Source organism: Silurus aristotelis (assembly GCF_946808225.1).
Source record: "Silurus aristotelis genome assembly, chromosome: 29".
In the NCBI taxonomy this organism is placed as follows: domain Eukaryota; kingdom Metazoa; phylum Chordata; class Actinopteri; order Siluriformes; family Siluridae; genus Silurus; species Silurus aristotelis.
The window spans coordinates 11,508,766-11,536,047 of NC_139602.1; the positions used below are offsets into that span (position 1 = coordinate 11,508,766).

A 27,282-nucleotide genomic window follows, 5' to 3' on the forward strand; every position below is an offset into this window, starting at 1 on the left:
TTTTGGGAGGAGATGGATGGAAGAGTGAAGGAAAAGCACCCAACAAACACTGAACACCTCTGGGAACTTCTTAAAACCATTCCAGGTGATGACCTGATAAAGCGGACTGAGGGAATACTAAGAGAGTGCAAAGCTTCATCAAAGCAAGAGGTGGCTAAACAGATCACCTTTTGTATCACAATGCATAATTTTTTTTACATTTTTGCTTTGGTAAAAACTATTATATATCTATATATAATCATCAGTAACTGTGCTGTACTTTTTATTCAGAAAATGACCGATATCTAGATTGATTTCTCGATTTCTCTAAGCACCGCTGCTGCTACGTGAACATGAAGTATCACAACACTACGGAGACGGAGGCGTGTCCTGAGAGTCACATAGAATACAGATTAACATGGCAGAGGTAGAGCTGTAACTTCCTGCACACACAACAGGAAAAGAGCGTCTGGGTTTATTTCATCCTTTTTTCTTTGCACTACAAAGCCGTGTTTGTGAAAGGGACCATGAGATGAAGTCAGAAGGTGCTTAAGTAAGTTGATAATTTGCTGTGAGTCTGAACCAAAGAAATAAAAGCGTATTATCTGTTACCTATTATATTGCACGTCATCAGATTTTGTCTATTGCATTGAATCGCATTGTGCTGAATCAAATCTGAATCAGATCGCACTGCAGCGTGAAAGGGCAGATTCGTATCATATCTCATCGGTGGCTGCTTTATATGTTTATTTAATATCATTGGCTACGCATTTTTTGAGAGCGTGATCGATGTATGATTCAGTTGGTGGAAGGTTTCTTGGCTCTAACAGGTATAAATATGAGAAAAGAAGTCATTCTGTGACATGTGCTTTATATTGAAATGAAATAGTATTAGTGAAAGGTTTATTATTGTAACTAAGTTTATTATTAAAAAAAAACCGTGATTACACTATTGCGCGTTCTCGGGGAGCACTTCCGGGTTTGTGTCGGGCGCGCGTTCTCGGCGAGCACTTCCGGTGCTGTTTCCTGTGTTTGTAAACTGTAGCTCGCGCTGGCTGATGTGGACGCTGCGATTAGGAGGCGGTTCTTTTTTTTTCTCCTCAGACGGAAACGCGAAAGCGATTTAAAGGTAATCAAACACAACACGCTGCATTTCGGTGTGAATATAAACATCCCCCGTGTGTCCGAAGTGTCAGCGTGTTAATAAATCTACATTCTGAACGGTTTTTATTGTGTATTTTTTTTTTTCTATCGGGGTGTCGGTAGGGAGTGGAGCGCTAACGGTACTTAGCACACAAGCTAATCTTGTATGCTAAGCTAGCTCTGGCCTGCTTTACCTCAGTATCTGCATACGCATCCGTTAGCACGGATTAGCATCAGAAAGCGAGCTGGGTTCTTCCTTACATCTTTATTCTTAAATATTTGTTACACATTTTATTTCATAATCGATTCCTATTTTTTTTTCTCTTAAATTGTTGTATCCATCCTGTCAGCTAACCGTTTCAGGTCATTCCGAACCACAACTTACTTACATTAGCAGAAAATGGGAGAGATTAGCACATCATCTTGATTTTAATCATTTGATTTGCTAATCTTTTTCGGCTAATAAAATCCTCCTCGCGTATTTCTTTCGAATAACAAATCAATGTAACGTAATAAAAAAAAAAAAAAAACACAATTAGTAAAAACTTTCATCTTTAAATGCCAGAGGCGTAAAGGCGTCACGTGACACCGCGGATCTGCGGTTGTATCGAAGACTTCACATCGCAATACCGTAACGAGATATTTTATCGATTTGCGCAGCAGTGCGTCTGTAAATATAAACAGCGGTTATCGCGGCATGCACACACTGTTATTAATGGCCTTTTATTGTGTGTAATACATTTTTAGATGTTGGTGCATTTTTATTAATTGCTAACAGAGATCATTAATTATAAAAAAAAAACAACAACATTGGAACAAATAAACACAAATCGTGATGTTAACATGATTGAAAAAGAAATTGCAACAATTCCCGAGTAATAGCGAGCTAGATCTTTGCTAGTTTAGAAGCAGATAGCTAACCAGCTAGCTACATCCTCACATGAGAGGTGTGTTTCTGGGTAAGATTTGACGTTCATCCTTTCATCTTTCTGTTCTCTATCTGTCTGTCTGTCTCTGTGATATCTCTAGGACAGGACGAAAAATTGGTGCCAGATGATAGCAGTGGGTGTGTCCTATTGTCTAGTGCATCATCCTGAGTGACAGCTCCTGGCCCCTCCCCCTTGTCCTTGTCTTCTTCAGTGATGTCACACATACCAACCACCTCGGTCCGTGACCATATGAAATGGGTCAGTCTGTGCATGGTCCAAACCCATGAGATTTCTTTTCTTTGTCCATTCTTCATTGCTTTCTTTTTCCCGTCCCTGTGTGTATGTGGACATTTTTCACTGTTGATGATTGTACTGTAATAATCCTCATAATAATGTACATACGTGTGTGTGTGTGTGTGTGTGAGAAGGCGGGGCTGCTCGGATGTGAAGCCGTCCTCTCCAGCATGGCTCTGATGCAGGCCAGCACCATTTCTGCTCCAAAGAAGATGATGACATCGCTGGCCCCACCCCCTGTTCCAGGTTCCACTCAGAGGGACCCACAAGGGCACATGGGCTTAACAGCGGCCATGACCTGCCCTCCACTGGTTAGATTATTACACATAACACACTACACCGATCAAGGCAGAGAGACAGTACCACTAACTACTGAATTCTGCCTGTAGATACTAAACCTGACTACTGAACTGTAAACTGAGTGTGTATGGAATGTGGCAGACACTCCCTTATACACACTTTCAGAGTGCTGGAATCAGTAAATACATTCTGATTATTCTAGTTCATTAGGACACAGTAAAAATACTATCCATCTAAAACTCTACTGGGAGGAAAAGCAGTGAAGGAAGTGCTGAATAGTGAATGTTATTGACATTTTCTTAACGTTACCGGTTTTCACTGAACTACATGATGATTGCTGAGCAATAGTAACTATCGAACCTTAGTGGGGACCTGAGAATGCTAAAGATGACTACTGGACGTTCCAGACGACTCCTGAATGTTAATCGTGACTGCTTAACATAACCAAAAACTACTGATCACTCCTGAACGGTTCCTGTCACTACTGAACACAACCAGTGACTCCTGAACTGTTCCAGTCACTGCTGAACATAATCAGTGACTCCTAAACTCGTCCAGTCACTGCTGAACACAACCAGTGATTCCTGAACTGTTCCAGTCACTGCTGAACATAATCAGTGACTCCTAAACTCGTCCAGTCACTGCTGAACACAACCAGTGACTCCTGAACTGTTCCAGTCACTGCTAAACATAATCAGTGACTCCTAAACTCGTCCAGTCACTGCTGAACACAACCAGTGACTCCTGAACTGTTCCAGTCACTGCTGAACATAATCAGTGACTCCTAAACTCGTCCAGTCACTGCTGAACATAATCAGTGACTCCTGAACTGTTCCAGTCACTGCTGAACATAATCAGTGACTCCTAAACTCGTCCAGTCACTGCTGAACACAACCAGTGACTCCTGAACTGTTCCAGTCACTGCTGAACATAATCAGTGACTCCTAAACTCGTCCAGTCACTGCTGAACACAACCAGTGACTCCTGAACTGTTCCAGTCACTGCTGAACATAATCAGTGACTCCTAAACTCGTCCAGTCACTGATGAACATAACCAGTGACTCCTGAACCGTTCCGGTCACTGCTGAACATAACCAGTGACTCCTGAACCGTTCCGGTCACTGCTGAACATAACCAGTGACTCCTGAATTGTTCCGGTCACTGCTGAACATAACCAGTGACTCCTGAACCGTTCCGGTCACTGCGGAACATAACCAGTGACTCCTGAACCGTTCCGGTCACTGCGGAACATAACCAGTGACTCCTGAACCGTTCCGGTCACTGCGGAACATAACCAGTGACTCCTGAACCGTTCTGGTCGCTGCGGAACATAACCAGTGACTCCTGAACCGTTCCGGTCGCTGCTGAACATAACCAGTGACTCCTGAACTGTTCCGGTCACTGCGGAACATAACCAGTGACTCCTGAACCGTTCCGGTCGCTGCTGAACATAACCAGTGACTCCTGAACTGTTCCGGTTGCTGCTGAACATAACCAGTGAGTCCTGAATGTTAACTCCTAACTAATTCCACTGGTTGCTTAACGTTAGATGATTCCTAGCCGGTTTCGTTGACTGCTAAATATTTTCAGTGACTGTTGAACATTTCCAGTGACTCCTAAAGGTTTCCAGTGACTGCTGCACACTAATGATAAGCACTAAACATTAAAAATGACTTGCTGAACGTTACCCTTAACTACTGAACAGAACTGAATTGATAGGTTCAATTTAACAAAGTGATTCATTTACTTTATAAAGGATGAGGTTCTGAGTCGTATTTGATTAGTGAGGGTTGCTTTATGGATTTCAGAAATGCATTTTTAATCTGTGTGTGTGCGCGCACAGCTTGTCCGTAAAGAAGGAGACTTTCATGCCCCTCGCATGCTGGACGAGAAGGAAATGAGACCGAATGAGGACATGCATTTGAAGAAGAAGAACAGGAAGTCGGGAACGCCCTGTAAAGTCCGAGAGCAGGAGGGGAAAGGAGGGAAGGTCAGTGCTGAGTGTGTGTGTGTGTGTGGTGGGGGGTGGGTGGGGGTGGTGGTTGTGAATTCATTTCGTGCATTCCCAACACACACACACACACACACACACACACACACACACACACACACCTCCTTAGTGTAAGTTTGTGTTTAAAATACAGTGCAGTTGTATAACATCTGAGTTATTTTTAATCTATTTTGTGTGTGTTTGCATGCAGTGTGTGTGCTGGCTTGGTGCATGGTGTGTGTGTGTGTGTGTGTGTGTGTGTGTGTGTGTGTGTGTGTGTGTGTGTGTGTGTGTGTGTGTGTGTGTGTGTGTGTGTGTGTGTGTGTGTGAGAGAGAGAGAGAGACACAGACCCGAGGCAGGGAGGGAGGAGGTGGTGAGTTTTGGTGTGGGGGAAGGGTGTGGGCGTTTCTCAGCAGAAAAGACAATGAGAAGGACAAGAAGATTTAATGGTTTACTTTAAGACAGAACAGTGTGTTTGTTCAAAAAATGATACTTTTTCTATCATGAATTAAAACTATTTAAAGATATGATCTTGAGTATGTGTTTTCTGTACTGCTTTTTCATGACTTTAACACTGTAAGAGAGTTTCAGTCGTGACTACAGATTGCTGGGACACGGCAATGTTCCATAATGAAATGTCCAGTGCAACTGCATCTCTAGGCCACATACAAGACCTGAAACTAACCCAAACATTTGGGAATCAGAAATGAAAAGAATGTTTCTCTTTTTCTCAGCATGTAAAGTAAAAACATTACTCCTGCAGCTCTATCTATCCAGTATTATTTACAGTAGAAGTGCATTAAATGTAGAATAGCACAATCTGGCAACCCTTTTTATATTTTCTACCTTCACTGAAAAGTGTGCTGGTGGCAGTGTGATTAATGCCCCAGTGGTCCTCTGCCAGCACTTGTTGCAGTTCCTGTTTATGACCATTAGGAATACAGTAATGACTATAAAAGTGATGTGTCTCAGCTGAACATCTTTTGACCTTCTCGGAACATCTTGGACACAACCCTCCAGATGACCTTCAGTGTGTTTGATGATCTACATTTTTTATGTTTTTTGTCTTCCAGGGTGTTGTGGTGGACGAGAACGGGAATTGTCCTCTTTCCAAAGTGCAGAAGAACTTTATCTGTGATCACTGCTACGGCGCCTTCCGAAGCGGGTATCATCTGAAACGTCACATTCTCATTCACACCGGTACGACTCGAATTCACTTCAGTAATAACGTTTATTATTATTTACATTTATTACTTAACTTTTAAATTTGGGAAAAATAACATAATTTCAAATATATATATATATATTTTTTTTATTATTATTATAATTTTTTATTGTTTAAAAGCCTTTGGTTAAAATACAATAAATGCAGTTTAATCAATCAGTTTTTTATGTTTTAACTAATTGTTTTTGACCATTTTTAAACAATTTTGATTTTATTTTTTCCTTTTTTCAAATGTTTACATTTTTTTTTCAGTATATTCAGGTTTTTAATAAAAAATGTGCTGATGTTAACTTCTAAGAAACATATACTTTCTTTTTCATTGAATATTTTATAAATTTCTCTCCCTCCCCCTCCCTCTCTCTCTCTCTCTCTCTCTCTCTCTCTCTCTCTCTCTCTCTCTCTCTCTCTCTCTCTCTCTCTCTCTCTCTCTCTCTCTCTCTTTCCTCTTCACCTCCTCAGGGGAGAAGCCATTTGCTTGTGCTATATGTGACATGAGGTTTATTCAGCGTTACCACTTGGAGAGACACAGTCTCACTCACACCGGTACGAGAAATCCCTCGTTACGTTGTTTTTCTTTCTTATAATATCTAAGAATATAAAATGTGTAGAAACAGAAAATGTTGATGTTTAATGCACTGCATAAGATCAGAAATTTAGTGAATCTTTCTGAGAAATGACGCTTTGTGCAGGGTTGTTTTTTTTTTTCTCTCTTTTTGGTCCAATATTGTAATTTAGACACCTCAGATATGAAAGAGAAAAAAATCTACTTTCTGATTTTTACAATGCACCTTGTAGATGTTTAAAGCAGTTCAAAATATTCTCTTCAAGTTTCCTTTTCTCGTTTTTTTTTTTTTTCCCTTCTTCCCCACCAGAAAATGACAAAATGTAGACTTTCTGCAGTAGTATAACTTTTATAGTGCACTGAGCTTTCATGAAAATTACAAAGTTAGACATTTTATCATAGTTATTAAAAAATTAGCTAGTTAAATGCACTCATTTAAATATTCAGATTCAGCCAGTAAATAAGCCTTCAGTTTGAACCAACAAAAACTAAAATAAATTCCAAATCACTGTCCAAGAATGAATAAACGCGTGCTGTGAAGTTGTGCTAAATACACGTCACTTAATACACACGATCTTATTCAAATTTAATCTGAATACTGACAGTTGCTTTTAAGACATTATGACACAAATGAATATAAAACGATTGTAAAATAAAAGTCCAATTTAAACCCTGTAATGACACAAGCAGAACTCAGTTTTCAGTTTATATTGGAAATAAAAGTTTATTCTAATATTCAGATCTTTATTTCTTTGAGACTCAAAAGTCAGCAGTTTGAGTTTGCATTGAACCTTCTTGAGATGTGATGATCTGGAAACACCTCTGTCTCTCAAAAGCTCTGACACGTCTAACAAATTACCAGGAGACCACAGAGACAGGATCATGATGTCTCTCATTTGATGGCCTGGGAGAACATTACAGCTTTTATGCACAGAGAACATTCTGGAATCTGTAGCCAAAACGAGCAAATAGAAGGTGAACACATTCTGGTTTCTCTGTGATGGAGAAGGAAGAACCTGCTAGCAAGGTGACCATCTGTGCAGCACATCACTATTAAGGACTTTAGAGTCCATTGTTGATGTTTAATGTTCACATGGTGGTGGCAGCATTAGAAAAGAAAAAAACTTGTTTGGGTTGAAGGATTGCTTCATAACTCTGCAATGACCGAGAACAAAGCAGGTATGATTTTGGAACAATACTATAAATGCATTTCTGCACCGCTCCCCATAAAACCAAACAGGTCTCATTCAAGAAGGTCATTCATTAAAGAAGAGCACATCTGATGTTTTAGAAGCTTGTAGCATCTAGAGAACTGAGGCTGTAATCAAAAGGGGTTTAATACTCATATAAAGGGTCTGATTACTTGCAATTGATTTGAAGAATAATATTTTAATAAATAGAAAGTACTTTATTAAGGAGTACCTTCTGCAGATTGATTTGGAAACAGATACATGAGGAACAAGTGAAGTCTATGAGTGATGGTTTCTTAGCTGTTCCTTGTAATAATAAAGCCAGTAAGAATTAGATGTTATAAGGGTGTATAATGTATATCTTGCTCTGTGCATTCAGGGGTGAAACCGTATGCATGCACCATGTGCGACATGCGTTTTTTCCAACGTTACCACCTTCAGAGACACAGCCTCATACATACGGGTAATGACCCCTCTTATCTTAACCACCCGCCGTGTTTTACTGTTCCAGTTGTCTGCATCGAAGCACTTTACATCTTGTTATTCATTTAATTTGTAACCGTTGATCGGCCAGTAAGCTTTTTTCCATACATTTTTCCTCGCTTTCTTTCTGCTTATTGCAGTGCATAACTCCCTGCGCTGTGCCTTTTTCATCGTCTGTTTCGCATGCTAGATGTTCATCAGCATGGCTTCTGCTTTTATTGGAAACCAATCACTTGTCTGTATTTTGTGATTCCTACTAAATCTCTTTCTCCACCATAAACAAAATGATGGCTGCTGTTATTCAGGAAGCACGGCTCGTGCCTGCGACCACATTGTCTGCAAATATCATGTGTTTCTGCACCAGTATTCTGCAGAGTATCCACAATATTTATGAGCTCGTCAATATTTTGTGTGAAACACATTTTAGAGCAAATGTAAATAGCTGACAGTAACTGCAGCAAAGTGCTAATGCAATAAAGGGGGAGGGGGTAAAGCAAAACCCTGGCACATGTTGTCCTTCCTTGTCGTTTCTAAACAAGGAGGTAACTTTTAATTAGTGAAAAAATGCCACATGCCTGAATGCTAAAGGGGAACTTTTATAAATTCTAGCAATTATTTCTGTTACTGCATGTCGAGGAGAATTTGGTTTAATTTAGTTCTTTTTTTTGTCCTGTTTTCTCCCTTATTTATTCTATAGAGCAAAGCCCTATCAGCCCACCTCCCTGTGCATGTCACTGTAATTAGTAGGCCACAAATGACTGTAGCGTTATCTGAATTCATTCTTGCGACCTTTAGGCGACAGGGCTAACACTCCTCTACTGCTTTGAAGTCCTGATTATGGACATTTAATAACATTTTTTTTAAGAAGCTTACTTGGTATGTTGTATTCTAAATTGCAGACAATAGATAAAGATATTTTGGTACATGTAATGCAAATGCGGGGGAACCTTTTGGTCTAAGTCATATTTAGTGAGATTTTACTAAAAGGATTTGGCTATGGTGTATAGTCAAGTGGCATTTGGGTAGGGTGTAGTGTCTAGTGGGACTTAGTAAGGTAAGAGGGTCACGGTGGACTTGGATATGGTATTGAATCAGGTTTGATTAAGGTATATAATAGGGCAAAGGATAAGTGGGATTATTGGTATGGTAAAGGATTAGATGGGACTTGGTCATTGTGCAGCGTCAAGATGTTTATAGTGTCCAGTAATATTTGGGTATAAAATAGGCTTTAAGTGGGACTTGGGAAAGGTATCTTGTAGGATCAGGTAGGATTTTAGTATTGGGGATTGGATATTGTCCAGGGTCAGCTGGGGTCAGGGTACGGTAAAGGGATGTGGGGGGTTGGGATATGGTAAAGGCTTGAGGTACGGTAAAGGGTCGGGGTAGGGTAAAGGGTCGTGCGGGGGGTCGGGTTAGGGTAAAGGGTCGTGCGGGGGGGTTGGGTGTGGTAAAGGGGTTGTGTGGGGGTGGGGGTTGGGTACGGTAATGGTTGTGTGTGGGGGTTGGGTACGGTAAAGGGTTTTGTGTGTGTGTGGGGGGGGGGGGTTGGGTACGGTAAACAGACTTGTGGGGGGTTTGGGTACGGTAAAGGGACGTGTGGGCGGGGTTTGGGTACGGTAAAGGGACGTGTGGGCGGGGTTTGGGTACGGTAAAGGAATGTTATAATTGGTATTTTAATATGGTAAAGGGTCAAGTGGGTGGAGACCAAGTGGTTACAGGTGCTTAAAGAAAATTAGCTGTTCACACAGAAATGTTGCGGATATTGTGGATATCTCCTCCTCCTCTGTTCTGCTCTTGTGTAAAGCACTGCCAAAAAGCATGCCGTTTGATCTTGGTGGTTGTAAAACTGATCTGGAACCCTGTAGTTGTAGAAACTAGCAAAATGCATATGTTTAGGATAAAATGGGATTAAAATGTGTTTTGATCCCGACTGGGAGCTAATCCTTTGCTCTGTGCGTTTAGGGGTGAAGCCCTACGCTTGCTCCATGTGTGACAGGCGTTTTTTCCAACGCTACCACCTGCAGAGACACAGCCTCACTCATACGGGTATGGGTCGTCTCTCCTTACAAATTTGCCCTGTTACACCTGGCTACACGAATGTGCAGTTTAGCACTGTTGCCAACTTTTACCCCTTTTAAAAAATGTTTATCCCTGCCTCAGTAGCTGACCATGACTGGGTCTTAATGGGTTTTAAAAAATACAATGAGAACTCTTGAGGTCTTCACGATTTCAAGTTTCAATCAGGTGTTAGCTTTGAAGTTAATCAAACTTTTATAGGTTGAAAGTTGTCAAGCAGTGCTGAACTCCAGTCTGAAATGTACATTTCTCACGGTGGAAAATGACACGCTTGATCTTTGAGTTAACAGAGTTGGCAACAATGCATTCAAGTTTTAGCTTCATTTGTCACAGTTCGGTGCATCACACCGTTAAACGTTTTGGCTTAAACAAACTCGAGTATGGAGGTGGACTTGAAAATCGTTTGTTCGGAAAATTGTTAAAAACGTACTGTACTGTAACTGCAGCATTTTAACATCACGGTGCTCTGTATGTTTAGGGGTGAAGCCCTACGCTTGTTCCATGTGTGACATGAAGTTTTTTCAGCGTTACCACCTGCAGAGACACAGCCTAACCCATACGGGTATGGTGTCGGCTCTTCTTACAAATTTGCCCTTTTACACCTGGCTACGCTTATGTGCAGATTAGCACTGTTGCCAACTTTTTCCCTTAGCAGAACTGTTAAGATAATTTTCCCACCTCAGAATTTGACCATATCCAGGATTTAGCAGGATTGTTTATCAAGTGCCACATTAGAAAATCTATAAAGTCTTTTAGATTTGTTCAAATAAAGGTTTAAATGTAAAAATTACCGTATTTTCCGGACTATAAGCTGCTACTTTTTTTCCCACGCTTTGACAATGAAGCAGCTTAAACAACGAAGCGGCTAATTTATGGATTTCTCCTGGGTTTTTCCCGCTTTCACAAACTTCAAGCCAAAAAACTGAACCCCATAACATTAGACCAATGAAATTGCTGAACGGGTTCAGGTGCACCAATGAAACTCTTTATATTAAATCAGATGCGCTCCCACTGAATCGGGCCGCACCACATCATAAATATGGATGATGTTCCTCTGAGGTTTGACCTGCCGCTCACTCGGACTGTCTACAGGAAATGTGAATCATTCGTCACGCTGAAAACAACCGGGCATGAAAACACACTTCACCTGTGTTCTGAGCTGCACAGCATCGGGAGAAAAGCTTCACCGATGGTGATTTTTAAACGCACGACGATGCCAAAAGATAAACTCTTGAGAGAAATAGTTGTAAAAGGAAGGAGGAAGACAGTGAACAATGACTTTCTTGGTAGGCTACAGTTTAGATACAAGCCGTGTAACAGACACTGTCTTTCATTAAAGCCTGTGTAAAGTTCATTAGATTCAGTGTAGACAGGTGCGGCTTATAGACAGGTGCGGCTTATAGACAGGTGCGGCTTATTTATCTTCAAAATAAACATCTTTGTCAAATTCAGTGGGTGCGGCTTATATAAGGGTGCGTTTAATAGTCCGAAAATTACAGTAATCTTTTCCTGAAAATAAATGAATAAACTTCCAGGCCTCTACGCAAGAAATTCACAAGTGTTTATAGGTTGAAAGTTGACCAGCAGTGTTGAACATTGTACATCTGTTTCCTCACATTAAAATGCTTGGTTTTGATTTTAACAGAGTTGGCAACAATGCATTCAAGTCTCAGTTTAATTTGTCACAATTTGTTTGACACCATCAAATATTTTGGCTGAAACAAACTCGAATTTGAATGCGGTTAATTAAAAATGTGTCGCAGAGCCGAGTGTTTAAAAACGTTCTGTACTGTACCTGCCCAATCTTTCCATAACGGTGCTCTGTATGTTTAGGGGTGAAGCCCTACGCTTGTTCCATGTGTGACATGAAGTTTTTTCAGCGTTACCACCTGCAGAGACACAGCCTAACCCATACGGGTATGTGTCTTTGTAAACATGACCGCTTTGCTGAAATATTTTAACAAAATTCCCCAGACCTTAACATGGGACCAATTTAATGCATGCATTCAGTAATTAAAAATGTAATCCAGTCTCATTTCATGCTGGAAAACTGGTGCCACCCCAGTTGGACAAACATTCTCATGAGTTCTTTAAGGCCGTAAACTTTAAGGCCGTAATAAATCCATGCTAATGCAGTGATACTCTATTTAGGGGTGAAGCCATATGCTTGCTCCATGTGCCATATGAGGTTTTTTCAGCGTTGTCACCTTCAGCGACACACCCTCACCCACACGGGTACGTGTCACTTTCCTATGCCAAAACACATGGCGTATTAAACCAAAACCAGATGTATAACCATGCCCATTTTTATAGCTGCATTTTTGTTGTGTAAAATGTTGATTTTTTTTTTTTCCCCGTTTTCTCGATTTCAGTTTGCTCATGATGTTTGCTAAGTTATGTACACGCAGCCCAGAGTTTGTAACGGCACTGTTATCATGTTTGCGTATTTAAAACATGCATGTCTCGTTCCTAGTTAGTGATGAGAGAAAGAACGTTTGTAAAGCTACATTTTTCAGGCTTAGATAGAAGTTACATTCTTAGTGAATATCGAGACCGCATATTCTAATATTAGCGCTCTACGTTTAGGGGTGAAGCCATTTGCTTGCACCATGTGTGATATGAGGTTTTTTCAACGCTACCATCTCCAGAGACACAGCATCACCCATACGGGTATGTCTCGTCTCTTTATACTCAATCACCCCATGGCACATGACCTTCTCCAAAAATATCATATTGATCGAAAAGTAATGGAGACTCAGGAACAGTCACAGATTCTTAAAATAATATTGATTAATGTGTGTGTGTATATATGGGATTTTGCACCAGAGCGAGGAATTTGTAGTTTAAAACGTATATATTTATATATATGCAAAATACTTACTAATATTGTTCTAACGCACACACGCACATTCGGAAGGGTATTATGTGTAATTATAGCTGCATTAGTTTAGTTTACCTCCTTTTACTTTAGCAGCTAAACAAACAAAACATATGGTTATCATTAGCTATAATTTATACAATTGCTAAATAATTTAAATACTTTCAATTATAAAACTTAACAAAATTTTGTACAATTAATTTACTGATAAATTTCCAAAGAATAAATTATATATTTTTTCTTTTCTCAATTTTTCGCAAGATTAAAATGTTTAATTGCGCAATTGTACCATAGCGACAACATTATTAACTCAGATAAAATCGCATTATAATGCCCCGAAATTTTGGAAGAACAAGTTAAAAGTTTGCAATCAAATTTCTGTAGTTCCAAATTTACTGTGGGTTTGAAAGTTGTTTAAATTTGTCAGGAAATAAGTTTAAACTCGGATCATTATGAATCTGTATAATAAACACTGTTGTAAATGATATTTTGCCGTGTTTTTTTTTTTTTTCCTCTCGACGTAGTAAATGCACATGACTAATAATTTGCTCTGTGCATTTAGGGGTGAAGCCTTACGCTTGTTCCATGTGTGACATGCGTTTTTTCCACCGTTACCATCTGCAGAGACACAGCCTCACTCACACGGGTATGTGTCTTTCTACCTCAACCCACTATACAAATAAAGCACACGCACACGCACACGACCTGAGCACTGTTGCCAACTTCTGTAACTTTCACAATTGATTGAAAAAAAAAAAAAAAAGTTTGTTTACACACACTATTACTTTTGTCGATAGCCTCTGTTTTATTGAATATATTTAAACGTTGTATATGTGGTGCACTGGTATGTTTATACTTCGCTTACTACACTCAGACTAGTGTTATAGTGTAATATTATATCTTGTACTACAAGTGTTTTCATTTTGTACTTTTTCTAAACATCTAATATATAAATATTTGTACATTTATGGAATGAATAGTCTTTTATGCAGTTGGTTTTATAGTCAGATAATTAGGCTACATGTTTACAGTAACTTCTATCTGCTATCACCGTCTAATTTTACTGTTCTTATGTATTTATTATATTTGTATACTTGATATTTGAACATAAACTAGTTCCATAATTAGTGTTTGCTGTATTTACTACATTGATACTCGTTATACATGTGTGATAAAACATGCAGTGCTTCTCCTGTACTCCAGATACAGCAATACTACACTGTGGTCTACTTGTGGTATAACACATTCTATGCTATCGTTTCTTTATAGCCAAGCATACTTATTACTCATGCTGTTTTGCTTTGTATCAGGTGTGTGTATATATTTATTAGTCGTACCAGTGCTATACTCAGAGTAATAGTTGGTATTAATCCCTTGAACATTTTCCTGAGTGAAGTATTTGGTCTTAAAGATAAAAGGATATACCTTTTGGTTATGATTCAAGTTGGCAACAGTGTTAAACATCAGCATGCTTCATCCAACTCGATACTCTTGAAGTATTTTATCATTTGAAGTCATTTGATGATGATGATGATGTGCAGATGTTTAGTTTTAGTAGCGTTCGTTCCCTTGGCTGGAGGGACAATCTCCTTTACAGGCAACAGTTCAGGAGTAAATAAAATCAGTAATTCCTTTACTGCCGAATGATTGTACTTAGGCATGTGCCGATTTTATTTATTTTATTATAATTTTTAGAAGATTTCCGCAGCAAGTAATTTTCAGTAACACACAAATTTGAATGAAGATGCCCTGAAAGTGAATTCAAATTAAAATAGCCTTTTGTTTTCCAAATGTTTCCTCAGTTAGATTTATTTAATTGCATTCGATCATCACTGCACCTCAACATCGTTTATCCGTAATAAATGGACATTCGGTGGAACCCAGATGAGGATGAGGTTCCCTCTTGAGTCTGGTTCCTCTCAATGTTTCTTCCTTATTCCATCTCAGGGAGTTTTTCCTTCACCACAGTCGCCACCGACTTGTTGATTAGTTACAAACTTACACTTATAAAGAACATCTTTATTTTTAACACCACATTATCTGTGTAAAGCTGCTCTGAGACCATGTTCATTATTAAAAGCGCAACACAAATAAACAATTGAATTGAATAAAATTCCTATAACACAACGAAAGTTGCGACGTGGCTGCTTATCGTAAAATTGTCATTAAAACCACAAAATCTAACATTACCAATTATATTTACAATTATGGCACTTGGCAGATGCCCTTATCCACACCAGCTTACATTAATCATTTATACTACTGAGCAGTTCAGGGCTAAGGGCCTTGCTCAAGGGCCCACCTGTGGCAGCCTGGTGGTGCTGGGATTTAAACTCAATTTTCCAATCCGAAGTCCAAAACCTTAACCACTTCTCACATAGCAGACGCATCACATAGCACTGAAGAACCCCTTCCATGATCAGAACCTTCACAGGACAGTCCGGTCCAATTACAACATTTCGGTTGACATTTAGGCTAATATCCGTCTCCTATAACGATTAAATTGGCACATGCCTAAAAGATCAAATTTATTACAGAATAAAACCATATGTGCTAAAATCCTTTTTAGATTTATGACTTGTGATTTGTATCTGACGATCATTTGAGCTACTTTAGTAAATATATGGTAGGGAGTGTGAGTTTGCCCGGTTACTGATCTGGCTAATACATTTTTGTTTTTTTGTTGTTTTTTGCACTTAGGGGTGAAGCCCTATGCTTGTAACATGTGTGACATGCGTTTTTTCCAACGCTACCACCTGCAGAGACACAGCCTGACCCATACGGGTAGGTTTCGTCTCTCATTATAGCCACCTGCACACAATGAATATTTCAACTCTTACAACAACAAACTCGAGTTTGTAGCTACTACAGATCCACATTGCTGCGGTGAAATACCAAAATTCATCCATAAACAAAGCATGTAGAAAATGTTCTTTCAGCACTCCATGATGTTTTAGAACTATTTTAGCTGTTTTCTGTTTCTAAATATTTATTTAAATTGACTCTCTTTTTCTTTCATCTTAATAAAACTTTGCAACATTTATAACCATTCATTCTATGACATGCAGTGACTATTGTTCTGTAACATAAGAATAAAAGGATTAAAACATTTGGAAGTAAAAAAATATAATTGCAGTACACGACAAAAAAATGTTTACAATAAAAATGGAATTATAAAAATGTTACATCATTACGATGTTGTTGACTACCCAGAACCTCGTCTGGATCAGGAAAATGTTTAGTTTCTTTTTTTTTTTCTTTTTTTTTTATATATATAATATTGAACGAAATATTTGAGATTACAAAGTAGAACTTATTTTTGTAGGTGTACATGGTTCAGGAGCTTCATGTGGACAAAACCTACCTTATTTAAATAGCGAACACTGTTTAGAGTTAAATACACTGGGTAGAGTAGATTAGAGTTTAATCCACTTTATCCAGTGTATTTAACTATAAACTACTTTATCCAGTATATTTGAGTTAAATACAGTGGATAGACTATATTTGAGTTAAATACAGTGGATAGAGTAGATTTGAGTTAAATACAGTGGATAGAGTAGATTTGAGTTAAATACAGTGGATAGAGTATAATTGAGGTAAATACAGTGGATAGAGTAGATTTGAGTTAAATACAGTGGATAGAGTAGATTTGAGGTAAATACGGTGGATAGAGTAGATTTGAGGTAAATACAGTGGATAGAGTAGATTTGAGGTAAATACAGTGGATAGAGTAGATTTGAGGTAAATACAGTGGATAGAGTAGATTTGAGGTAAATACAGTGGATAGAGTAGATTTGAGGTAAATACAGTGGATAGAGTAGATTTGAGTTAAATACGGTGGATAGAGTAGATTTGAGGTAAATACAGTGGATAGAGTAGATTAGAGGTAAATACGGTGGATAGAGTAGATTTGAGGTAAATACAGTGGATAGAGTAGATTTGAGGTAAATACAGTGGATAGAGTAGATTTGAGGTAAATACAGTGGATAGAGTAGATTTGAGTTAAATACGGTGGATAGAGTAGATTTGAGGTAAATACAGTGGATAGAGTAGATTTGAGGTAAATACAGTGGATAGAGTAGATTTGAGGTAAATACAGTGGATAGAGTAGATTTGAGTTAAATACAGTGGATAGAGTAGATTTGAGGTAAATACGGTGGATAGAGTAGATTTGAGGTAAATACGGTGGATAGAGTAGATTTGAGGTAAATACGGTGGATAGAGTAGATTTGAGGTAAATACGGTGGATAGAGTAGATTTGAGGTAAATACAGTGGATAGAGTAGATTTGAGGTAAATACGGTGGATAGAGTAGATTTGAGGTAAATACAGTGGATAGAGTAGATTTGAGGTAAATACAGTGGATAGAGTAGATTTGAGTTAAATACGGTGGATAGAGTAGATTAGAGGTAAATACGGTGGATAGAGTAGATTAGAGGTAAATACGGTGGATAGAGTAGATTAGAGGTAAATACGGTGGATAGAGTAGAATTGAGGTAAATACGGTGGATAGAGTAGATTTGAGGTAAATACGGTGGATAGAGTAGATTTGAGGTAAATACGGTGGATAGAGTAGATTTGAGGTAAATACGGTGGATAGAGTAGATTTGAGGTAAATACGGTGGATAGAGTAGATTTGAGGTAAATACGGTGGATAGAGTAGATTAGAGGTAAATACGGTGGATAGAGTAGATTAGAGGTAAATACGGTGGATAGAGTAGATTAGAGGTAAATACGGTGGATAGAGTAGATTAGAGGTAAATACGGTGGATAGAGTAGATTTGAGGTAAATACGGTGGATAGAGTAGATTTGAGGTAAATACGGTGGATAGAGTAGATTTGAGGTAAATACGGTGGATAGAGTAGATTAGAGGTAAATACGGTGGATAGAGTAGATTAGAGGTAAATACGGTGGATAGAGTAGATTAGAGGTAAATACGGTGGATAGAGTAGATTAGAGGTAAATACGGTGGATAGAGTAGATTAGAGGTAAATACGGTGGATAGAGTAGATTAGAGGTAAATACGGTGGTCATGACTGTGAGATTGTAAAAGGATTAGGAGGATATAATGTTAGGATATATGTTGTCAGGACATGCCCGGGTTTTGTGTGTGTGTGTGTGTGTGTGTGTGTGTGTGTGTGTGTGTGTGTGTGTGTGTGTGTGTGTGTGTGTGTGTGTGTGTGTGTGTGTGTGTGTGTGTGTGTGTGTGTGTGTGTGTGTGTGTGTGTGTGTGTGTGTGTGTGTGTGTGTGTTTGAGAAAGGAACGGTGTGAAGGGTAAATGTGAATGATGGGTGCTCTGTGTATTCAGGGGTGAAGCCGTACGCTTGCTCGATGTGCGACATGAGGTTTTTTCAACGTTACCACCTGCAGAGACACAGCCTCACTCACACTGGTATGTGCCTCTCATCGACACGCAAGCAAAACCCTTCAAATCAGTTTATGATCTGCTCCAATCTGTAATGTGTGTGTGTGCGCGCGTGTTGTTCGTTGCTATGTAATGCGACACTGTAACAGATGTGTAGCTGAAAGGTGGAGTGACTCACACTCCTGCACACCTCCCTATCTGCAGTTTCGGACATCCTGCAGAAAGCTATTTAAAGAAATTGTTTGTTTTTTGTTTGGTTCAGGTTTGGTCGCTTGTTGTTATTATTAGCTCATATCACAGTTTGTATATTAGGTGTCCGACGCTTTATGAGTAATGCGTTGAGTTTTTTGCTGTCAGGTTGCTGTGCGTTTGTTAGATAGCGCACGTTTGGGACACTAAAAATAAACTTGCGCTTATCTCGTAGAAACATTAACTTTCAGGTTTTCTTTTTTTATTCCTTCTGGTCCTTAAAAAAAATTTTCCCACCGGTTTCTTGCCTGACATCATTCCCAGGATGAGGCCACAAACCAGGACACTGAAATAAAACGTGTGTCGCATTTGCTTGAAGTGAACTTACTCCAAACACTTTTTCTCACCAAGTGCATTTTTGTCGTCAGTTTTTCTACGTGGGGTTTTTCGTTTGAGTCCTGGCTTTTCTGAGCAAAACACTAGCTGCTAACTGAGATGACGGATATTTTCTTCTAATCAGTGTCTAGTCAGAGTTCAGCGTTGTTCACACCTGCATTTCCGTCTATTGTGTGAGATGAATTTTTACCAGTAGGACTTCAGAATCACAGAATCAGAAACTTTTCTTCACCTGTGCTTTTTACATCATACAGCTGTTCAGAATGTAGTGAAGTAAAATTATTAAAAGGACATGCATGTGAAGTTTAAGACCTCGCTGCTGGATGTAGATTTCTATGTAATCAGATTCTGATTAGACGAAGTGGGTGTTTACCATACATTAGTCCAGACACACACATTAGTTGGTAACGTCTATAAAAGTTGTCAACGTGTATATGCTAAAAATGTAGCAGTGCTGAGTTTCTTTTTAACTATGAAGTGCAGAGTGTGTGTTTAACACAATTCATTTGCATATATAACAAACCCACAAAACTCCATAAAAGGTAAAGTGCACAGACAGCTGGGAGCGTGAAATGATCAGGGTACAGACTAGAAAATACACAAGTGGAGGTTATTTTTACTAAATTTAAAGCCAATAATTAATAGTAGTCATAATAATGAGCACTAAATCATCCTTCAGCTGTTTACACCTTTGTGCAGACAAACTCGTCCTCAGTTTCTTTTATCGGGTGGTTTTCTCTGAATGTTCTGGAAGGAGCTCGGAGTTCCTGATCTTGTGATCCATTGTGAAGATGTATTTCTGCTCATTAATCCAAACTTCTTTTGGACCCACACAGTTAAAATTCCACACTGTGTGATACGAGCGGGTGTTCATGATGTAGAGGATGTATAGGTCGCTTACTGCATTAATAAGTTAATATGAATGATTTCCAGTTTATCTTCGTTCTGAGCTTCACAGCCACCACATTAGTTGATCCACATCAGAATTCTGTATCATTTCACAATATTGTAATCACAGAGAGACAGAAGTGACCAAATTAAGCTGAGGATAAAATCTGATGTATCTCTCACTTTTCAAATACTTAGTTTTAGCGTGCGTGTGCGCCTGCGCCTCTGTGTGCCTGCGCGCCCCTCTGTGTGCCTGCCTGCCTGCCAGCGCGCGCGTCTGCGTGTCTACCTGCGCTTGTCTGTCTGTGCGCCCCTCTGTGTACCTGCTTGCCAGCGTGCGCATCTGCGTGTGTGCCTACCAGCGGGTGGGTCTGTGTGCCTGCGCGTCTGTGTGCCTGCGCGTCTGTGTGCCTGCGCGTCTGTGTGCCTGCGCGTCTGTGTGCCTGCGCGTCTGTGTGCCTGCGCGTCTGTGTGCCTGCGCGTCTGTGTGCCTGCGCGTCTGTGTGCCTGCGCGTCTGTGTGCCTGCGCGTCTGTGTGCCTGCGCGTCTGTGTGCCTGCGCGTCTGTGTGCCTGCGCGTCTGTGTGCCTGCGCGTCTGTGTGCCTGCGCGTCTGTGTGCCTGCGCGTCTGTGTGCCTGCGCGTCTGTGTGCCTGCGCGTCTCTGTCTGTGTGCCTGCGCGTCTCTGTCTGTGTGCCTGCGCGTCTCTGTCTGTGTGCCTGCGCGTCTCTGTCTGTGTGCCTGCGCGTCTCTGTCTGTGTGCCTGCGCGTCTCTGTCTGTGTGCCTGCGCGTCTCTGTCTGTGTGCCTGCGCGTCTCTGTCTGTGTGCCTGCGCGTCTCTGTCTGTGTGCCTGCGCGTCTCTGTCTGTGTGCCTGCGTGCCTGCGCGGCTGCGTGCCTGCGTGCCTGCGCGGCTGCGTGCCTGCGTGCCTGCGCGGCTGCGTGCCTGCGTGCCTGCGCGGCTGCGTGCCTGCGCGTGTCTGTCTGTGTGCCTGCGCGTGTCTGTCTGTGTGCCTCTGTGTGCCTGCGCGTGTCTGTCTGTGTGCCTGCGCGTGTCTGTCTGTGTGCCTGCGCGTGTCTGTCTGTGTGCCTCTGTGTGCCTGCGCGTGTCTGTCTGTGTGCCTCTGTGTGCCTGCGCGTGTCTGTCTGTGTGCCTCTGTGTGCCTGCGCGTGTCTGTCTGTGTGCCTCTGTGTGCCTGCGCGTGTCTGTCTGTGTGCCTCTGTGTGCCTGCGCGTGTCTGTCTGTGTGCCTCTGTGTGCCTGCGCGTGTCTGTCTGTGTGCCTCTGTGTGCCTGCGCGTGTCTGTCTGTGTGCCTGCGCTTGTCTGTCTGTGTGCCTGCCAGCGCATGCGCAGGTCTGTGCTTGTGTGTGTGTGTGTGTGTGACTGTGCGTCTGTAAATGTGTGCCTGCTGTCTGTCTCCCTGTGCGTGCGCGCGCGTGTGTGTGTGGAGGTTGACAGGTGATCAGTGTATGGTGTGTTCTCAATGCTGAGTGTATCTGAGACTTGGTGATCTGTGCGTTTAGGGGTGAAGCCGTACGCTTGCTCAATGTGTGACATGAGATTTTTCCAGCGTTACCACTTGGAGAGACACAGCCTCACTCACACGGGTATGTGTTTCTGCCCCTCTCTGTAACACAAACACTCCCCCCGTAACTCCCCCCGTAACTCCCCCCGTCAACGACACACTGACTAATTCCACTCTCTCCATTTTATCTTAACAAAGAGCACGTGGCTTCTTTTCTTCACGTTAATTAACAATAAAACGTGTCATGAAGGTCAACAGCATAAAAATCATAAACCGTATATAAAAATTTTTTATTTTTTTTTAAATGACACACGAAAGTGCTTATAGGCTTTTTCTAATTAATAAATTATTAATTCATAACAAAAACATGTCTTATTACATTTGTTTAAATGTTTAATGTTTCGGCATTAGGATTTGACTTATTAAAATAAATAACATTATAAATTCTATACAAATGTTCAACCAATAATTATACTTTAATGTACTTTAATAAAATAAAGTTGAGTAATTAGTTAAACTAATGACTCTTTAAAGAAATGTATAAATGCCTTGATTTTTTTTCAGTGATTAATTATATATGAATAAATCTTTTTTTTTTTTTGTTATATTATGAAGCTTTTTGCAAAATTTCAGACCCGAGTCGTACCAGAGCACTGAATCGTCCACGCTACGCTCGTTATGTTAACCGTAGAGACGTCTTTCTCTTTAATATCAGCCTTCACTACAAACTCGAGTTTGTATAAAGTCATTGTGATTGTTTTTTATTATGACTGATTAAATATATTTTCTCTTGAAATTACTGCACCAGAGTTGATGATGAACAAATCTGTGTGTGTGTGTGTGTGTGTGTGTGTGTGTGTGTGTGTGTGTGTGTGTGTGTGTGTGTGTGTGTGTGTGCTTGTGTATACAGGTGAGAAGCCATTTGCATGTGATATGTGTGACATGCGCTTCATCCAGAGATATCACCTGGAGAGACACAAGCGCGTCCACAGCGGAGAGAAACCGTATCAGTGCGAGCGATGCCAACAGGTGAACTCCCGCCTCACACCTGAACACACGTCATGCAGTAACGCATTGTACAACCTTACACACGCTGCACCCAAAAGTATTGGGACACCTGAGTCTTTTTCACACACATGTATTTCTTTCTCCATACTATTCTCACACACACATACACTACTGTACACCCAGGCCTCCTCACCTTTTTACCTACCTGACTTTACTAACAATCTCACACAAATCTCCACAAAATCTAGTGGAACATTATTATAACAGCAGGTGGAGATTAAATGTGTAATGGGATGTTCAGAAAGCACACAATCTTATGGTCAGATGTCCACATACTTTTGGCCATTGGTGTATTGCTAATTATTGCACTTTCTTTCCCCACGTATTGATTTTATTGATTTTACTCTGTTACTGCTGGTTTCTTGTGTAATCTGATACTCAGTTTCAGTTATTCAGGTTTTTATTTATTTTTTTAATAAACTGCTGGTTTGGGTGGGTGGGGCTTTAATATTGCACAACCTTCAGCTGTGTTCTGTAAATAAAAAGTTTTCTATTTGTTTATGAATTTAAAATGTAAAAGAACCTGAGGGATCAACAGTAACAGCCATGTGGGAGGAGTGTTTCAATTCCATGCCAGCTTTTTATTTCTGAGCTGAAATGTGATCTGATGCGCATCAGAGAGGAATGCAGTGATTAGAATCAGGTCAGGTTCAGCAGAAAAACCAACATGCTGGTTCCTTTCTTCCCTCTGCTTCCTTTTTACTCTATGGGGTTTAGGTCTTGAATGCACTTGCAGTTTTGGTAACTTATACTTGTTTGCTGTGTTTGAAATTATTTTGGGTTGCTGTGGAGACCGATTGTGACATTTCTTTCCTTCTTAATGTGCTTTACACCAGTGGTCCCCGAACCCCAGCACCGGTCCGTGGGTCAATTAGTATTATGTGTGGGTTATTTCCGTTTTATTTATCTGATTCTGAACGATGTTTTATTTTGGAAAATTCCCAGATTCTCTCCTCCACATCTGTCTAAGACTTACTCTTGATGCAGGTCATGATGCCGCGGTCCCGTCTTACCTCCATCCACTACCTTCTTAAAGGGGCTCCAACCGCTAACACGATACATTACCGCTCAATTTAAACCCCCAAGCGAAGAAAATGAACAAACACCACCACAGTGGATTCACTTTTATTATTAGATTTAGAAAATACCAGTTTTTATGCTCGTATCATTTTATCTTGTCGTATTTATCCACCACACATTAAAGACCGCTCCGTGAAAATATTGTCTGACATTAATTCGGTCCGTGGTGCAAAAAAGGTTGGGGACCACTGATTTAGAGCTTCAGTTGTGTTGCGCAGAGAAAAGGGTGCGTACGATGTCCAAATCCCCATTAGTGCTACTGCAAATCCTTATTATGGCTAAAAGCAATCAGTTAAGGAAAAGGTTTCATTATTATTTTAAGAAATGAAGCTCCATCAATCCGAAACATCCCCAGAATTTTAAACGTATTCCTAAGTGCAGTCTCCAAAACCATCAAACGCTATGAAGAAGGCGGCTCTTATGAGGACCGTCCCAGAAAAAAACAAGACCAAGAGCTACCTCTGCTGCAGAGGATACATTTATTATAATTACCAGCCTCGGAAACCACCGATTTACATCAATGCTTCTCAAAGTTAAAGTGGGAGACATATTTTAACATTCACTGTTCAGAAGAGACTGAGAGAGTCAGGACTATGGCGAAGAAAGCATGACTTACAAGTGGAGGATTCTCCCTGTCATCAGTGTCGGATGAGTGTCAGAAGGTATGAGGTGTGGAGGTGCTTTGCTGCTGACGGTATAGACTGTATAGAGTGCTGCATCAGATGGCTTGGCCTCTACAGAGTGTGTTTAGTAGTCAGCACTTCTGAGTAAAAGTTGAAAATGTGGTAGTATTAACAATACGTTTGGCTGTGCTTTTGAACATGGCCTTTAACCCTCGAGTTTTTAGTAATATCAGCAAACCTGCAGAAGCATAGGCAGTATTATAAACACTCTTATTGGTAGTAGTATTGAACACAGTGAGTAGCAGTAGTTCAGCTAATAGGAATATTGCTGGTGAAGCAGCACTGGAATGCTCTTAGTAGTCAAAATCAATGGCATTCAAACTAGCAGCTGAAGGAGCGTTATTTTTAGAGCATTTATAGTAGTAGTGGCTTTAGGAGTGCTGGTAGTAGCAGTGTTACGAGTTCTCATAGCAGTGGGATGGTATGCAGTATCATCTCTAGAGTAACTGCTTGGGTAAGAATTAGTGTTACTGTGATTTATCTTCACATCTCTGCTTTATACAGTGATATTATAATGTGTAGTGTATGCCCATAATTATTATATATTTATATATGGCTTCTTTGGTCTCTCTCTCTCTCTCTCTCTCTCTCTCTCTCTCTCTCTAGAATTTCTCCAGAACAGACCGGCTGCTCAGACATCGGCGGCTGTGCCAGGGAAGGGGTGTGGCTAAAGTGGAGGCCACACCCTGCTGTGAACCACGCCCCTTTTCTCAAGACCCGCTCCCGGCTCCACCCCCAGCTCCACCCAACACCTGGAGTCGACTCGCGGTCTGACATTCCGAACGGAAATTTGGGGGAAAATGACACACTTCCTGGCTCCCTGACCGTCGCCTCGCACTGCCGCGGGAGGAAAAGAAATAAATAATTAAATAAAACCACGCCGACGTTACTGATCGAGAGAGGGAGAGAATCAAACGCGTTGGGGTTTTTTATTTTATTATTATAATTTTTTTATGATTTTGTCGCCGGGGGGAAAAAGAAAAGATCTCTGCTTACGAGATCATGAACATCAATCTTACGCTTGACGGATTTTTTTAAAAGGTGCGAACGAATCGTAATGCAGACAAAAGTCGTCTCCGGCGTTTCTTTTTTTTTTTTTTTTTTTTTCCTGTGTTCCTGATTGTATTCCTCTCTCCGCTGTGGACGCTCACTTGATATCTGCGCCGTGTGTAAATATCCATATTGAGGGTTTTTGTTTTTTTGTACTGTAACACTTCACTCCTCATACACACTCTGCTCGTTATTAGTTAGTGCTAATGTGCGACTCAGTAGAACAGTTTTAGGGTCATACATTTGGAAATTCATTGCTGATTGATGATAATGAAGTGATCCTGGGGGCCAGGGAGTGGGCTATTTTATTATTCCAGGTTATAAAAGGCTCATTAACACGTTCAGTTGATCTGTTCACGAAGTTGAGAATCTCCTCACGGACTTCACATATGTGACTTTGTTTGGAGATATTTGGAGAAACCCCTCATCCCACCGGGCTCGTGCTGTTTGTTCTGTTGCCATGGTGACACCCATGACGCCCATTCCAGTTGAAACCCCGGTCCGGGTTCTACATCCATGTCTGAACTTTTTTTTTTGTTTTTTTAATGCACATTTCACACTCGTCCCTCAGCGTGAACCACGGTCCCTTCATCACTATGACTTTCTCTCTCGTACTTAATGGGCATCACGCTGAAAAAGGCTCTCGCCGTAACTACACAAAAAGACTCAACATCCCATGATGCATCTCTTCACAAACTGGAAAAAAACAAACAAAAAAAACAATGGAAAGACTCTGCGAAGGCGAAGCAGAATAGACTGACGGTTTGGGGAAATTTACAGCTCTGTACCATGCTTTAATTACAGTTTGAATTACGTTTGTTTAGTTTTTGTCTTGTTTCGTGTACGTGGAAGTCAATATTAACACACTGATGTATAACATGCAGTCTTTTCCTGACGAGATCTGGCAACCCGGCCACGGATCTAGGCTGATGTGCCGATCTTTTTTTTTTTTTTTTTTTTTTTTTTTTTTTTTTTTTTAATTAAAACATTAATTTGTACTTCAAATAAATAATCAGAGCCTGAACGCTGGAATCTTCCTCTCGAGGAAAGAAAACAAAAAACGACGTTGTGTTAAATATCGTGATGTATCGTGTCACTGATTATCGGCACATTCCTATTAACGACACCCCCCCCCCCCACCCACACACACACACAATGATTTATATTTCATTTATGTTTGGTATTATAAAATATATATATATATAATAACGGACTATGACAGTTTTAGTTCTTTAGCGCCATGCTGTGTATTTTTTATTCATATTTTTTATTTCTAATATAATTTTAAAACACTGGAGTGAAAAGAAAAAAAAAAAAATACTCGTTTTTTTTGTTATTTTTGTTCTGATCTTGACTGTAGCGTGTAGATGTTTAGACAAAGCCGTCTCTCGGTTTCCTCACGCCGTGTCGGGATGTAAAGAGAAGCAGGAGTTGTGCAGCTGGTGTGTTAGTGAACTGTGTAGAAGTGCTAGAGAAGAAAGCGAGTGCCCGAGTCGTAGCTGTAGTCCTGCTCTCCTGCATGTCCTGCAGTTTCACTGTAAACAATCACATCGTTCTCTTCTTTACTTTCTCTTCTTTAAAGAAAATAAAGACGTGCTGATCTGTAATGTAACATGAATCCAGACGCCACCTCGTGATCCAACTCTGTGTGTGCAGTGAGAAGACGAGCTTTTATTCATTACACTCAAATAAAACCTCTGTAAGGAAAACTGTGTGAGAGTGTGTGTGTGCGTGTGTGAGAGAGAGAGAGTGTGTGCGTGTGTGTGTGTGTGTGTGTGTGTGTGTGTGAGAGAGAGTGTGTGCGCGTGTGTGTGAGAGAGAGAGAGAGAGAGAGAGAGAATGTGTGTGTGTGTGAGAGAGAGATTGAGAATGTGAGTGTGTGTGTGTGTGAGAGAGATTGGGAATGTGAGTGTGTGTGTGTGTGAGAGAGATTGAGAATGTGAGTGTGTGTGTGTGAGAGAGAGATTGAGAATGTGAGTGTGTGTGTGT

General features: G+C 40.5%; 1 protein-coding gene and 2 long non-coding RNA genes across 42 annotated transcripts; 1 reads left to right on the top strand and 2 right to left on the bottom strand.

The window, feature by feature from the left end:
* Positions 1-948: 948 nt before the first annotated feature.
* znf740a (zinc finger protein 740a) lies at positions 949-27,002 on the top strand. Of its 40 annotated transcripts, XM_083535456.1 has the most exons (18): positions 962-1,108; positions 2,152-2,309; positions 2,480-2,656; positions 4,489-4,635; positions 5,710-5,836; positions 6,321-6,404; positions 7,993-8,076; positions 10,059-10,142; positions 10,651-10,734; positions 12,006-12,089; positions 12,324-12,407; positions 12,759-12,842; positions 13,613-13,696; positions 15,751-15,834; positions 18,360-18,443; positions 21,411-21,494; positions 22,323-22,441; positions 24,850-27,002. In XM_083535456.1, the coding sequence occupies exons 2-18, from the start codon at positions 2,265-2,267 to the stop codon at positions 25,015-25,017; spliced, it is 1,707 nt and encodes a 568-aa protein (XP_083391582.1). In that variant the 5' UTR covers positions 962-1,108; positions 2,152-2,264; the 3' UTR covers positions 25,018-27,002. The 40 variants fall into 40 exon arrangements, with proteins under 40 accessions (XP_083391611.1, XP_083391582.1, XP_083391615.1 ...); XM_083535489.1 differs by lacking the exon at positions 21,411-21,494; XM_083535491.1 differs by lacking the exon at positions 15,751-15,834.
* On the bottom strand, positions 13,616-15,120 carry LOC310722787. Its single transcript, XR_014532493.1, has 2 exons — positions 15,026-15,120; positions 13,616-14,982 (listed from the first exon to the last, which is right to left on the bottom strand). It is a non-coding gene; the product is annotated as an uncharacterized lncRNA (long non-coding RNA).
* LOC310722788 lies at positions 15,754-17,220 on the bottom strand. Its single transcript, XR_014532494.1, has 2 exons — positions 16,550-17,220; positions 15,754-16,433 (listed from the first exon to the last, which is right to left on the bottom strand). It is a non-coding gene; the product is annotated as an uncharacterized lncRNA (long non-coding RNA).
* Positions 27,003-27,282: the final 280 nt, after the last annotated feature.

Coding starts and splice junctions, on each gene's coding strand:
- znf740a (XM_083535456.1), top strand. CDS start 2,265: ATGTCACACATACCAACCACCTCGGTCCGTGACCATATGAAATGG. Junction 5,837..6,320: donor TCACATTCTCATTCACACCG/GTACGACTCGAA, acceptor TCACCTCCTCAG/GGGAGAAGCCATTTGCTTGT. Junction 6,405..7,992: donor ACACAGTCTCACTCACACCG/GTACGAGAAATC, acceptor CTGTGCATTCAG/GGGTGAAACCGTATGCATGC.